Source organism: Tetrahymena thermophila (genome assembly GCF_000189635.1).
Source record: "Tetrahymena thermophila SB210 genomic scaffold scf_8253817, whole genome shotgun sequence".
Lineage (NCBI taxonomy): Eukaryota > Ciliophora > Oligohymenophorea > Hymenostomatida > Tetrahymenidae > Tetrahymena > Tetrahymena thermophila.
The window spans coordinates 138,924-151,336 of record NW_002475927.1 but is presented as its reverse complement, the minus strand read 5'-3'; the positions used below and the strand labels follow the sequence as shown (position 1 = coordinate 151,336).

Below are 12,413 nucleotides of genomic sequence, written 5' to 3'. Positions count from 1 at the left end.
TATTTCTGATTCAGAAGTTACTTCTCAAATTTATGTTATTTAAGAGCTATTTGTGAGTATGTTTTTTTGTAGAGTATATATTGTTTGTTAATATCAATAAGCTTAGAAAATATTGAGATTTTAAGCTGTTAGTAAAGATACTTTACTTATTTCAAAAAGTTAATGAATATTGAATTTTAAATTCTCTTAAAGAAAGAAGTATACATATATATTTTCTATTAACAAACATTAATTATTATAAACATAAGGTTAATCAATTAATTAATAAATCATTTATTAAATTTGATTTTTTTGCTTGAATTTTAAGATTATTCAAAAAGAAAAGGTAGTATCGCATTTTAATATTAGATTTTCTATAATAAATAGTCACTGAAAGTTCTTCAATCTGCTTATTTTAGGTTATTTTAATTAGCAAATTACATCATGAATAGTGCTTAAGATAGTTAGAGTACATTTTAGCAGTGTAATTAAAATTTATAAAATTTATTTGAAATCTATTATTAACTTTTGAAGTAGCAATAAAAATGCTAGTAAAATTTATCTAAGCTTAGCTTTTTTATAAGATTTATATTAAAAACAAATAATAATTTAATTTTAAATTATAAAGTTTACCATATTTACTATTATTTCATTATATTTTAGTCTAAGCGATGTATGGTTTACCTCAGAATTATCCTAATAACACCTAATAGTTTTAGCAATAGGGTTTAGGAAACATGGCTTCGAATGTTAATAAGCAGCAATTGCAAGTTATTCAAAGCATTTCAGAAGCTCCTGAAAAAGATGAATCAAGTGCATTGAATTTTGATGAAGATTTAATTTATTCCTAGAGGCTCAATTCTTAAATTTTAGAATAATCATTGAATTAAAAATAGTAGATTCTCTAAAGTTAAGGATAACCATTTAACAGCATATATTCTTAAATAAATATGGATTTATTATAATAGAATACCAACGGTAGTTAAAAGTAGAAGCTAAAGACAGTCTAACAAAACTAACAAGTTAGGAATTAGTATTATACAGAATAAGTAGATCACGTAAATAATAAAAAGAGCAATAATGCATCAAATGTAACAAACTAATCAGGTTTGAAATAAACTTTACAAACTAACTCTGATGAAATTTAAAGGCTTATTAAAGAAAGCTCCTAAAGAATAGTTTAAACTGAATAGCTTGTCACTGCAATAGATGAAAGATTTTCAGAGGGTTCATCACTTCCCTAAAGGGTATATATTTAAATATTTACTTTGAATAGTATTTCATATTAATTTTATAATTCAAATACAAGCAAGCAGATATACCTTTTGAGATCAAAGATTATGCTATTTAGGGAAATGTTAGTGCTAAATAAAGTTTATTGACTAGTGAAAAAAATGAGTTTTTCTAAAGTTAAGATCAAGATTTAAATAGCAATCAAACTCATCAAAATTAATAAATATCCATCCCTTAAAAAGATCCAAGAAAGTAAGAAATGTTAGACTCACTTTAACAAAATTTGAATTTTGTTATGTAAAAAAATATTCAAAAATAGTAAGTATCTCCAAGAGCGAATTAACTATTATAGTAGTAGTAGATAAACTAAATGCAATAAAAGTAGAATCAATCATCAAGTAAAGAAGAATTTAATCCAGTACAGTTTGATAATTACTTTTAACAAAATATCTAAAAACAGCTTTAAAATATCTAATAAATTAAATCTAACATGCAAAACCCTTCTTAAAATTAGCAGTTTTCTTAATATTCTAACTAAGAAATGATTGCATCTTTATAGTAATTATAATTAGATTAAAACTAAATTGAAAAAGATCTAATTCCACATCACTAAGCTATCTCTAATTAGAATTAATAACTGAATTTAGAAAACAATGAAACTCACGCTATAATTGAAAAGAAAAATCAATAAAAAAATAATTCTGATAGAAACTAATTTTAGGATAAGCAATAACATAAACCAAAAGATTACATGAATATCCATAAACAAGTCCTATAAAACAGAATAGCAGGTTAAAATACAATTTTAAGTTCAAATTAGAAAAACTAATTATAATAATAATAAATCCATCAAGGGTAGAGTTAAAATTAAATGAATTAATATATTCCCTTATACTAGCAAATTCAAAATTAAATTAATATTAATAATAAAGAATTGTAGTAGAATTAATCCTAGATTTAATAAATATAATCCAATACAAGAGACTAATAGGATGTTCAAGTATAACCATAAAAAGATTAAAATTACGAATTGAAATAATAACTGATAGAAAAACAAAAATAAATAATTTTAAAAAAATATGAAGAAGCAATTCTGAAAGAATAGTAAGAGTTGTTAAAGTAGCAGCAGTTATAAAATCAACAAAAAATCAGCCAAAATAAAAATGAAGATAATGGGTTATAAAACAGAGAAAAAAGAGCTAGTGCAGAAATATAAAAAATAGAAGCAAATAATGAGTTATCACCTGCAAGAACAAAAACAATTGATGAACATTCCTCAAATGGAGCTAGTCCTAAACATATTTACTTGAAACTAGAGAAGTATAAATAAGAAAATGAATAAACTTAGGAAAATACGTAAAATAATTATATATTAAATTTAATCTAATTATATTTTGGTAAATAAATTTTAGTTAGTCAAATTAAAAGCTAAATACAGAAGGTAATTAAAGATAGCCTTAAAGAAACTCTTCATAAAAACAATTATCTTCCGAAAAGAATGTGCATAATAATGCATAAAATTTTAATAATAAAAATATGCAAAAATAATAAGCTTTCTCCACTGTCACAGATAAAAAAGCTAATGAATAATAAACATACAAGTAGATGGGCTATTAACAACAATAATAAAAAGATATAAATAGTTAACTTTTATAGAAAAAGGGCTCATCTTACTAAAACTAAAGCTCTTTATCATTAATAAGGAGAATGATGGAGTAGAAGGACTTTAAAAAATTAGAAGTGCCGAAAGATTTTGATAGCTCTGAAAAGGGCTATTAAGACTACAGGATAAGCTATGAAAATCAATATTCGCCTGAAATTAGAAATAAAAAGAAGACTTTTTAAAATGAAGATGAATAAAACAAAACCAAAGATAACTTAAAAAAAACAGAGACATCTGCCACAAATAGCTAAGAAAATTAAAAATCTTAAGAAAACCAAAGCCACATTGCTAATGGAGGACTCGAATAGAGCTTCCAAGATGATAAAAAGACTGATGTATCTATTTAAAGTATGTCTGTAACAAACCCAATGAAATTAAGTAATGCTTCTAGAAATGGAAAAATGAGAACTAGCTAAGAAAGCTTGAAAAAGAGCTTTGAAGAAAGAAAAAAATACACTTTCGCAATAAATAATTAAAAATGCATCATCTTTACCAAAGACACTAGTCAACAATAATAATAAAATGCCAATCTAAAAAATTCATAAATCTAGAATTAGAGTTAAGTAAATTAAAAAATAGGAAGTGGCATAGCAAGCCAAGAAGATTTATACTTCGTTTATGGAAGCTCTGAATAAAGTTTACATAATAATTAAGCTCCAAATAATTAATATGTTGGTAATCAATTAGATTAATAGTCTTAACACTTATAAAACTATTATAACTAGCATGTGTATGAAGACTAAGTTAGATAATCATAAATTCTTTAATATGAAGATGAAGAAGCTCTTTAGCACTAGTAGTATTTAAGGGAGTAGGATTTATTACATCAACAGCAATTCGGATATAATCCAAATCAACCATCTCCATAAGTATATGAATACACAGAATAAGGATTTATGAAAACAAATTAAATTGATAAAAACTCTAAAAATTTGAGTTAAATCCCAATTATCCATGATTTTGAAGAAGCAAACTCTGAAATACACAATATTGAATAGTCATAACTTCAAAGTGGTATTATGAACAGCAATCATATGACTTTTGGACCTAACTAATCTAATAATCTAAAGTAATAAATTATTCCTTCATAGCTAGAAAGCATACAAACAGAGCCTTATTAAGTATAATCCAGTGTTGTGAGTGTAAATTAAATTCTCAAAATGAATTAAATTTAAGGTAATTAAGCAATCAATTTAGAATCGTATTAAGTTAGTAATATTTAATCACCAGACAATCATCGCATGCAATAAGGGGTATCATCAGTTTACTCTTCAATAGTACATTTGTCACCATAATCTTAGAACTAGTAAAATTAATTGAGAGGCAGATTAGGTTCTAATAATATAAAGTTAAACACAAGCACTGATACTTGCAATATGTCTAGAATATCAAATAAAACTGGAAATAACTTAATACAAAATAACAATAAACAAGGAAATTACAGGCTAGCAAACTAAAATATTAACACATCTAGCACATATAAAATGCAAACACAATAAAATTAAAGCTACATAAGCGCTGCTTCTAACTCCAATGTAAATAACAATAGAAAAGATAATAATAGAGCTTATACTTCGAATGATGAACACACTCCTTAAAGCTCCTCATAAGTTAATAAAAAAGATTTTAATTGGTTGGATTATTCTTCATTTGAAAGAAATAATATCTGGCTTAAGTTAAAGAACCAAAACAGATAAATGCTATAGTAGGAAATGAATGAAAAAGAGAAAGTCGAATGCACATTTAAACCTTCATTGATTGCTTCTAAGAAAACCTTTACCTAATAATAATCAAACTAATCAAGAATTTAAACCACAAAGCCAGTGAGTTCTTACTCAACTAGTAAAAAAAATAATGTGAGAGATAATTCTGATAATTCAAGACTTCTTATAAATAAAGAAGGTTAAAATTAAAACCCTACAGCAAACACAACAATAAACATAACTAATAACGGGTATAGCTAAAATAATAGCATATATCAAATAGGAGCTACTTAAGCAAATCTAGCAACTGTGAGCAATAAACTTACAAAACCTAATTTATTCTAATAAAATCTTTCTCCTTAATCGAAATTAGGTTATCATCAATAATATTTATCTCAAGTTTAATCACCAAGCTCTCTCCACTAAGTTATTAAGAAGGCTTCTAGCTATAAACAAATTAATTAATTAAAGAAAAATATTTCAACTTCTAACAATGTTTATAATGGAATAGCCTCTTCTGTACCAAATAGTACATAAAATAGATTAAATACCTAATAAAGCTAAAAGAAATTGCAGCCCTATTAACAAAATAGACCTATTGGAACACATTATTGAATATTAATCAATTAATAAATTTAAAATAAACTGTATAAAATAAAAAAATTTTCAGAAAGCCCTCCCTCTTCACTCACTCATTAAGTGATATAAATAAATAAACTATTTTATAATTTATTTTCTTAAAAACTTTAATTGTAATATTTAATTTAGTAAATAAAAATTTTGAATTTTGCCATTAAATTTATTTTATTTTCATATCATTACATATATATATATATATTTGAATCAGCAATTAAAACAAAATATTTATTTTAATCTGCATTCTCAAAATTTATACAAAATATCACATTAAAAATTAGAATCAACACTTAAAAACAAAATATTTATTTTAATCAACATTCTCAAAATTTATACAAAATATCACGTTAAAAAATAAAAAAATGATATTGTAAAATTTTTGAATAAATTGAAATAGCAAAATTGTAAATTATTATTATTTAATTTTACAAAATATTATTTTAATTTTAATTAAAAAATTTAACATTTAAAACGAGACATTAATTTTAGTCAACTTATAAAAATTAGAAGCTTTACATAATTAAACCAAAAAAAAGATATTCTTAAACTTTTTATAAAAAAATTTAGAAAAGCAAAATCAATTTATTTTATTTATTTATTATGTAAAAATTATTTTAATTTTATTAAATTTTCTAAAAATAAAATTTAAATGGAAAAAGTAAACATAAATATTTAAAATAATAATTAAATTTAACAAATTTTAATTCAAATTTTGCCTAAATCAGAGTTTTTTTCAGTTTCTTAGCTCTTCAAATATAAACTTTAGAGTTTAATGCTTGGCGAAAAAACATAAGATTTGAGAAATTAATTTTTATTAACTACTTAATCTTAGTTAGTTTCATCCAAATTGTTGAAGATTATATTTTCTTAAATGTCATTTAAGGAATGGATAAAATACTAAGGTTGAGTATTTTCAAATGTTATTCTCTTATTCTTTTCTAATACTTCGGCCTCACTGCAATTCTAACTACTTAGAAGTAAATTACTAATTTCCTTTTTACACTCTATAGGATTTTTAAAATCATTTTTTGAGGGTGAGTTAGATCTTTTAGACTCATCAAAAATACAAATCAGATTATCTTTTTTTTAGTCAATCCTTTCACTTAACTAAATTTTATTAATTTTTGTTAAATATTAATTGAAAATTTCAAAAATTTTTAGCTTAAATTAATTTAAAATAAATAAATATAAAATTTAAATTTAGAATTTAGAATTTCCTTATCAAAGTAATTATAATTTATTTACTTGAAGCTAATTATTGTGAGAATCTATTGTTTGCTTATCACAGTGAAGATTCTCATCTGAACTTCTATTTGGACTTGTATTATGCTTATTTTTTTTACCTTAAGGTGAAATACAATTTAAAGAAATGATCAAATCAACTTGCTGATCATCTTATATACAATTTCTTTATGTTGACTTTTTTGTTATAGGGGAAACACCATGAAAATTTAAAGAATTCGATCTTTTTTTAGAATATATTTATTCCTACATCTGCTACTATTTGATCATATCGTTTATTATAAATTATTAATATGTAGTAAAATCAACTAGGACATTACTTGTACTACTTCTCCTATCTATGGATTTGTTAGCATCTTATTGGTTTTTATCTTAGTTAATTATGTCGTTTTAATTTTCATTTTCATTTATATACTCCTTTTCGCTCTAAATCATTTAATTGAACTCATGGACTTAAAAATTTAATTAACTAGCATTTGTTTAATTAGCTTTGGTTTTATCTTATTAGATTTCTTAGCAGGTGTTTATATCAAATTAATTCTAGCTTTAATTTTTGGATTAAGTAGATTCTTATTAGTTTTCTTCAGTGTTAATTGCTTTACTTAGCTTTAGATGTAATTAATTAGGAGATTGAATACTTTATTATTTGAACTACTGGAAATGTTAATTAAAATCAATATTTATATTTTTTGGAGAATTTATATTTACAGAGTTTATGAATTGCTATTCTTTTTAAAATCCCTAAAGTTAATTAGTTCTTCTCCTTTACTTAATAATTGATTTCGGAGATGAATCTTTAAATAATTCTTATTTGCTAGTTGGAGATTTACTAGTCATATTGAAAATAGTTGAAGAAAATCTATTATTACTAATAAAATTTGAAGGACTTTCTATCAAACTTCTTCTAGGTTAGTTAAAATCTCTTTTATTATAGGATGGCTACCTTATTTTAACTGGACTATTATCATTAGTTGGTATTTGCTTTTTGTCAATTTCATAATGAACAAAATTTATAAGTGAAGCATCTTTTGAAAATTTTTGGTTTTTATTCATGAATTAATTGCTAAGTTTATTTACTTCATCTTAAAGTTTTTAATCAATAAATAAAGCGAATAAGTCCTTCCACTCGTTTAATTTACTTAATTGCAAATGCCTAAAATTTGATTTTTAGCAGAAATTGTTGTTTTCAATACTGCTATTTATTGTTTTATTTTAGTTTTACATAATTGGTTTTTTATAATCTGCAAATTACGAATCAGCTTGATTGACTAAAATTATTTTTAAAAATTAATTAAATTTTTTGATAAAAAAACATTTTATTTACCATAACTGATTTAGAAATTTCTTTTTTCATCTCCTTCTAATTTAATTTTATTCAAAGTGTTAAATATTTAATTTTACTCATTATTAAAAATTAATTATTTGATTTTATATTACTAATTTGCTTGCAAGATCATTTAGCTGAAAGTTAATTGTTATAAAATTTTAGCCTTTGCCTGGTTAAAATATTAAAATTTGCTCATTTCATTTAATTAAATTTTTTTATATTTGCCTATGATGCTTATAAAAAAATACTTCAAGCAATACTAGAAATATCCAATTTTATAAAGTTGTTGCTCATGCTAAGCTTTACTTTTATTTTCTTTTATATTGATATGTATTTCAGAAATATCTTTCTCTATTTTATACTCTCCTTTTCTTTTGTCATCTTCTCTAAGCAAATTAGAAGGAATTTCAAAGTTTGCATTTATTGTATCTAAAATATTGTAATGATACATATAGCTTTCATAAAATTGTGAACAAAGATAATATATCATTATCATAAATCCTGCTGAAGATGAAATAAAAATGAAAAACTAACCAACTTGACTAACAAGTACTTTTTCATATTGTACTTCTTTCCCTTTAATTATGATATCTTATGATATATAAACATCAGATATATCTTAATTAGTATATGTTCTCCTAATTGATGTTCTATATCTAGTTCCTCTATCTATTAATTTTAGAGAGTGATTTGCAAATATATTTTCCTCTCTCATTTTTAAAGTAATTTAGTCAGCTTCTATATCTTATTTAAGAACAAAGTTACTTTAAAAGTCTAAATTCCTAAAGTTTTTTAAATTATTAATTAAGGATGATTTAAAATTGAATAATTAATTACCAATAATATAATTTTTTATACAAAGAAGTTGTTTAAATAGATTCTTCATAAGCAAATTATGATTAAACAAAAATAATATTCAATTAAAAATCTTTAAGCTGATTATTTGTGAGATTACTACAATTATTGCATTTCTTAACATTAATTCTAAATATATTTTATACATCGCTTTCTTAATTTTAGACCATTTCATTTGGGATATTACTTATTTAAGGGCAAATTAAATAGTTAGAAATACTTTCTATATCCATTTAACCTTTACTTAGATTTTATAAATATTTTAATTGCTGTTAGTTGCACTAAGATACTGAGAACTTCATTGAATTTAATTCCTTAGCATTTTGATTGTAATTTAGCTATGTTATAAACTGTTTATAAGCAATCTCAAACTCAAACACATCAGAAAGCTCCTAAAAATTGAGATATTACTGTTCTTTACTTATTAAAATTGCAAACTGTAGTGTGTTAATAATCTCTTCAACACTAACATTTTCCTTATTAAACTCTAAAAGATTCAGCTGAGTTGATGTTTTTTGTGTTAAAAATACGAATATTAAGACTGCTAAGATTGTCATTCCAAATAAAAATATAGTACATAAACTACCCAAATAAGAAGATTTATAGTTTCCTAAAAGTAAGTTTTTGGACTTAATTTGCATTAAATCAAATTAAAGAAACAGTTTTTTAAACCAACTTTGCTTATTGCTCATTTTATAAAAATACTAATAAATAATTCTTTTTGAACTTTATTTCTTTTACTTTATTTATTTATTCAAAAATCCTTATTACTGTATAAAATGTGATTCATAAATCAAACAAAAAATAATAATTTGGTAAGTTAATAGTTAAAAATTAATAATCATTATTTTTATGGTGAAAATAAATCTTTTTATTATTTATCTTTAGTTTTGTAATATTTGATAAATTTGAAGATAAATTTTCAAACCATTCAATTTATTACTTATCATTCTTTAATCTCTTATGGTAAAAATTTAAATATAGACTTTTTCCCTTTGATATTTGATGATTTATACTAATATAGTTTACCAGCTTTTAATTCTTCTATTTAAAATATATAAACAAGCATTTATTTATGGATTTATAAACGTTGAAGGATAACTCATAAAACTATAAGTTAAAATTCATTGATCTTAAATTAATATAAAAATTATTTAGGAAATACCGTGGTTTCTGGTTAATTAAGGACTACATTAATTAAGGACTTTTTTTGATACTTATGAAAAAAGGACTAAAACTGGACTGAAAATTTGAATTGAGTTAGTCCTTAATTAACCAGAAACCACGGTATGTAAGCAATCGAAAAATATCTGATCTAAATAATGAGTTAAAAGTATAATTTAGAAAATTGTTTATAGTTCTAATTTTTATTTTGTAATATATATGTATATTTTTAGCAGGGAAAGATTGTCTCTTTAACTTAAGTAAATAGTCTTCTTTAAAATTTATACAATTTAATTTTTATAATTTAATAATAAAATATTCATAGAAATTAATTTTAAAATACGATAAAAAATATTTTAAGGAGAATAACAAAGATAAAAAAGGTAGATAAATTGAAAATAAAGAAATTCACATTGATATTTAATAAACTAAGTAAGATAAACTTTTTTGTCTAGTAATTCAATAAAATTTTTTTAATGAATTAAATATATTTTAAAAAGTTTTTGATTAATATTTTTATTTGTATGAAAAATAAAATAAAATATAGTTTCAATATAAAACGCAAATGAAATTAAAATATTTTCTTAATATTATGAAAATATAAAATTATTTTATTATTAACAATTGCAAGACTATTTATTATTTAAAAGGAAAATTTTGTATTTGCTTCAAATAAAAAGAAAAATTTAAATTAAAAATTTATTTTGTTTAAATAATTTTAAAATTTTCTTAATTGTAAATTTTTTTAATTTTCTTCTATACTTAAACAAAAATGCTATCAATAAAATAAAACTGAACCTTAATATAAAAAATAACGATTGCAGCAAATATTTCTAAAAATACTTAAAATAAGCAAAAAAAAAAAAAATTAAAATGTAGCATATTCAGCAGCCTTAAATAGATAGATAAAATATTTATTTATATTTGAAATTAGAAATTTTAATATTAATTTTTCTTGATTTATTTTATATGTATTTATCACATTTATTTTATTTATTTATTAGTTTATATTTTTATTTAATTAATTTATTTATTTAGTATTTTAGTTTTAGTTAGTTTGTAATTTTTTTTTCTTTTTTTTAATTTTTATTTATTTAAATTTATTTCAGATTTATTTTATTCAGAGTTTTTTTATTTTAATATAATATTTTAAGATTTTTTGTGTCTAAGTAGCTAAGGTTAGTTAATATAATAAAATGATTAAATTCTAATAAAATATTTTTATATTATAGTGCGGCTTTAACGATATTATTCCTTAAAAAAGAGAAGATTTTTTTTTTTTTTACATTTGTTTTTAAATATTTTAGGATGAATATTCTTTTAGAATAAATCAATTACGGATTAAAAAACTTTTAATATTTATTTATTAACGAAAGAGAGAAGGTGAAATTTTGACAACGAAACAGCGAACTATTGTTCAGCACGCCTCTTCAACTTTTAAAACAGGTTAAACTTTTAAGAATCGGTCCGGGATTGGCATTGTAGAAAGGGCCTTTCGGGATTTAAAATTTATTTCCTTAAAAACTAGTGATTCTTAAAGTTTAGCTGTAGAGGGTTTTTTGTGCTCTCTGTTTGTGAATTCCTAAAATTGAAAACATTGCGTAAAATATTGTGGGGATCTCGATATTTCAGGGCCGATTGATAATAAAAACTTTTTTGTTCGCGTTTTCATTTTAGGGGTTTAAGATTGATAAGCACCAAAGTGACTCCAGCCTTTCTTCTAAGATCCTATTTATTAGATATTAATAACAGATTAGTTTGCAATTAAATAATTTTGTAAGATCTAATAAGAAAAGAAATAAATCTTAGCCATTTTTGATAGTATTTAGGAATTTTAGTTCAGAGTCTCATTCATCATTCTTGATTATTCTTCTTTATTAATAAGGTATTTAATTTAGTATGGTATCAAAGTAATTTCTGAGTTTTAGATATAGACGTGCTATGTTTAGGTGGGATATTTCATTTTGATAGCAGTTAGAAACAAGATAGATACTCTTTTTGAGGAGTGGAGGATCAAGGATACTGTCAGATGATTGTAATAGAGTGAGGGAAAGATTTTACTCTATTATCAAATATTAATGCATTTTAACACCATAAATAACACCCTGCAAAAGGCAATAATGATATAAAATCATAATGACCGGTTAAATGTAAAAAAACTTATTCCTTAAAAAATTGGCAGGACATTAAATTATAGCTAAGTACAATATTTGATTCCGTATCTCACTCTGAACTCATGGCAGATTAAAGGTTTCTTGTTAGAATAGATTATCGATTTCTAACAGTACTTACTTCAATCATCAGGGATAATCTAATCTTAATGATGCTCTCTTATAGGGGAAAATGGTGCTCTATAATCCGTGCTTTAAATTATCCTTAAAAAACTAATTTTTTAAGAGTTACACCATTAAATGTTTGGTCCTTTACCATTTTTGCTCATTTTATATTACAATCTTCTTTTTTTTCTTAATCATACAGATATCCTTTTTATCTTTTGTTTTAATATTAATTAAAATATATTTGAAATCAAATTTTCTTGCTTAACAATATTTCTTAATTTCTTATTATTTATAAGAAAACAAATAATCATTTGATCGTACTTATAATTTAT

The 12,413-nt window shown here is 22.6% G+C and overlaps 4 protein-coding genes across 4 annotated transcripts; 1 reads left to right on the top strand and 3 right to left on the bottom strand. All coding sequences in view use genetic code 6, as the record gives it.

Moving 5' to 3' along the window:
* Positions 1-162: 162 nt before the first annotated feature.
* On the top strand, positions 163-5,193 carry TTHERM_00920750 (transmembrane protein, putative; the record flags this gene model as incomplete). The annotated part of the gene is made up of 4 exons (XM_001027869.2): positions 163-463; positions 643-1,226; positions 1,289-2,568; positions 2,625-5,193. 4 exons carry the CDS (start codon positions 163-165, stop codon positions 5,191-5,193), a joined length of 4,734 nt encoding a protein of 1,577 aa, XP_001027869.2.
* Positions 5,194-5,919: 726 nt separating this feature from the next.
* Positions 5,920-8,669, bottom strand: TTHERM_00920740 (transmembrane protein, putative; the record flags this gene model as incomplete). Its single annotated transcript, XM_001027868.2, has 3 exons — positions 5,920-6,321; positions 6,460-7,724; positions 7,781-8,669. 3 exons carry the CDS (start codon positions 8,667-8,669, stop codon positions 5,920-5,922), a joined length of 2,556 nt encoding a protein of 851 aa, XP_001027868.2.
* A 2,550-nt stretch (positions 8,670-11,219) lies between these two features.
* Positions 11,220-11,765, bottom strand: TTHERM_00919730 (hypothetical protein; the record flags this gene model as incomplete). The annotated part of the gene is made up of 1 exon (XM_001027866.1): positions 11,220-11,765. One exon carries the CDS (start codon positions 11,763-11,765, stop codon positions 11,220-11,222), a length of 546 nt encoding a protein of 181 aa, XP_001027866.1.
* A 260-nt stretch (positions 11,766-12,025) lies between these two features.
* TTHERM_000919729 (hypothetical protein) lies at positions 12,026-12,232 on the bottom strand (the record flags this gene model as incomplete). The annotated part of the gene is made up of 1 exon (XM_012801036.1): positions 12,026-12,232. One exon carries the CDS (start codon positions 12,230-12,232, stop codon positions 12,026-12,028), a length of 207 nt encoding a protein of 68 aa, XP_012656490.1.
* Positions 12,233-12,413: the final 181 nt, after the last annotated feature.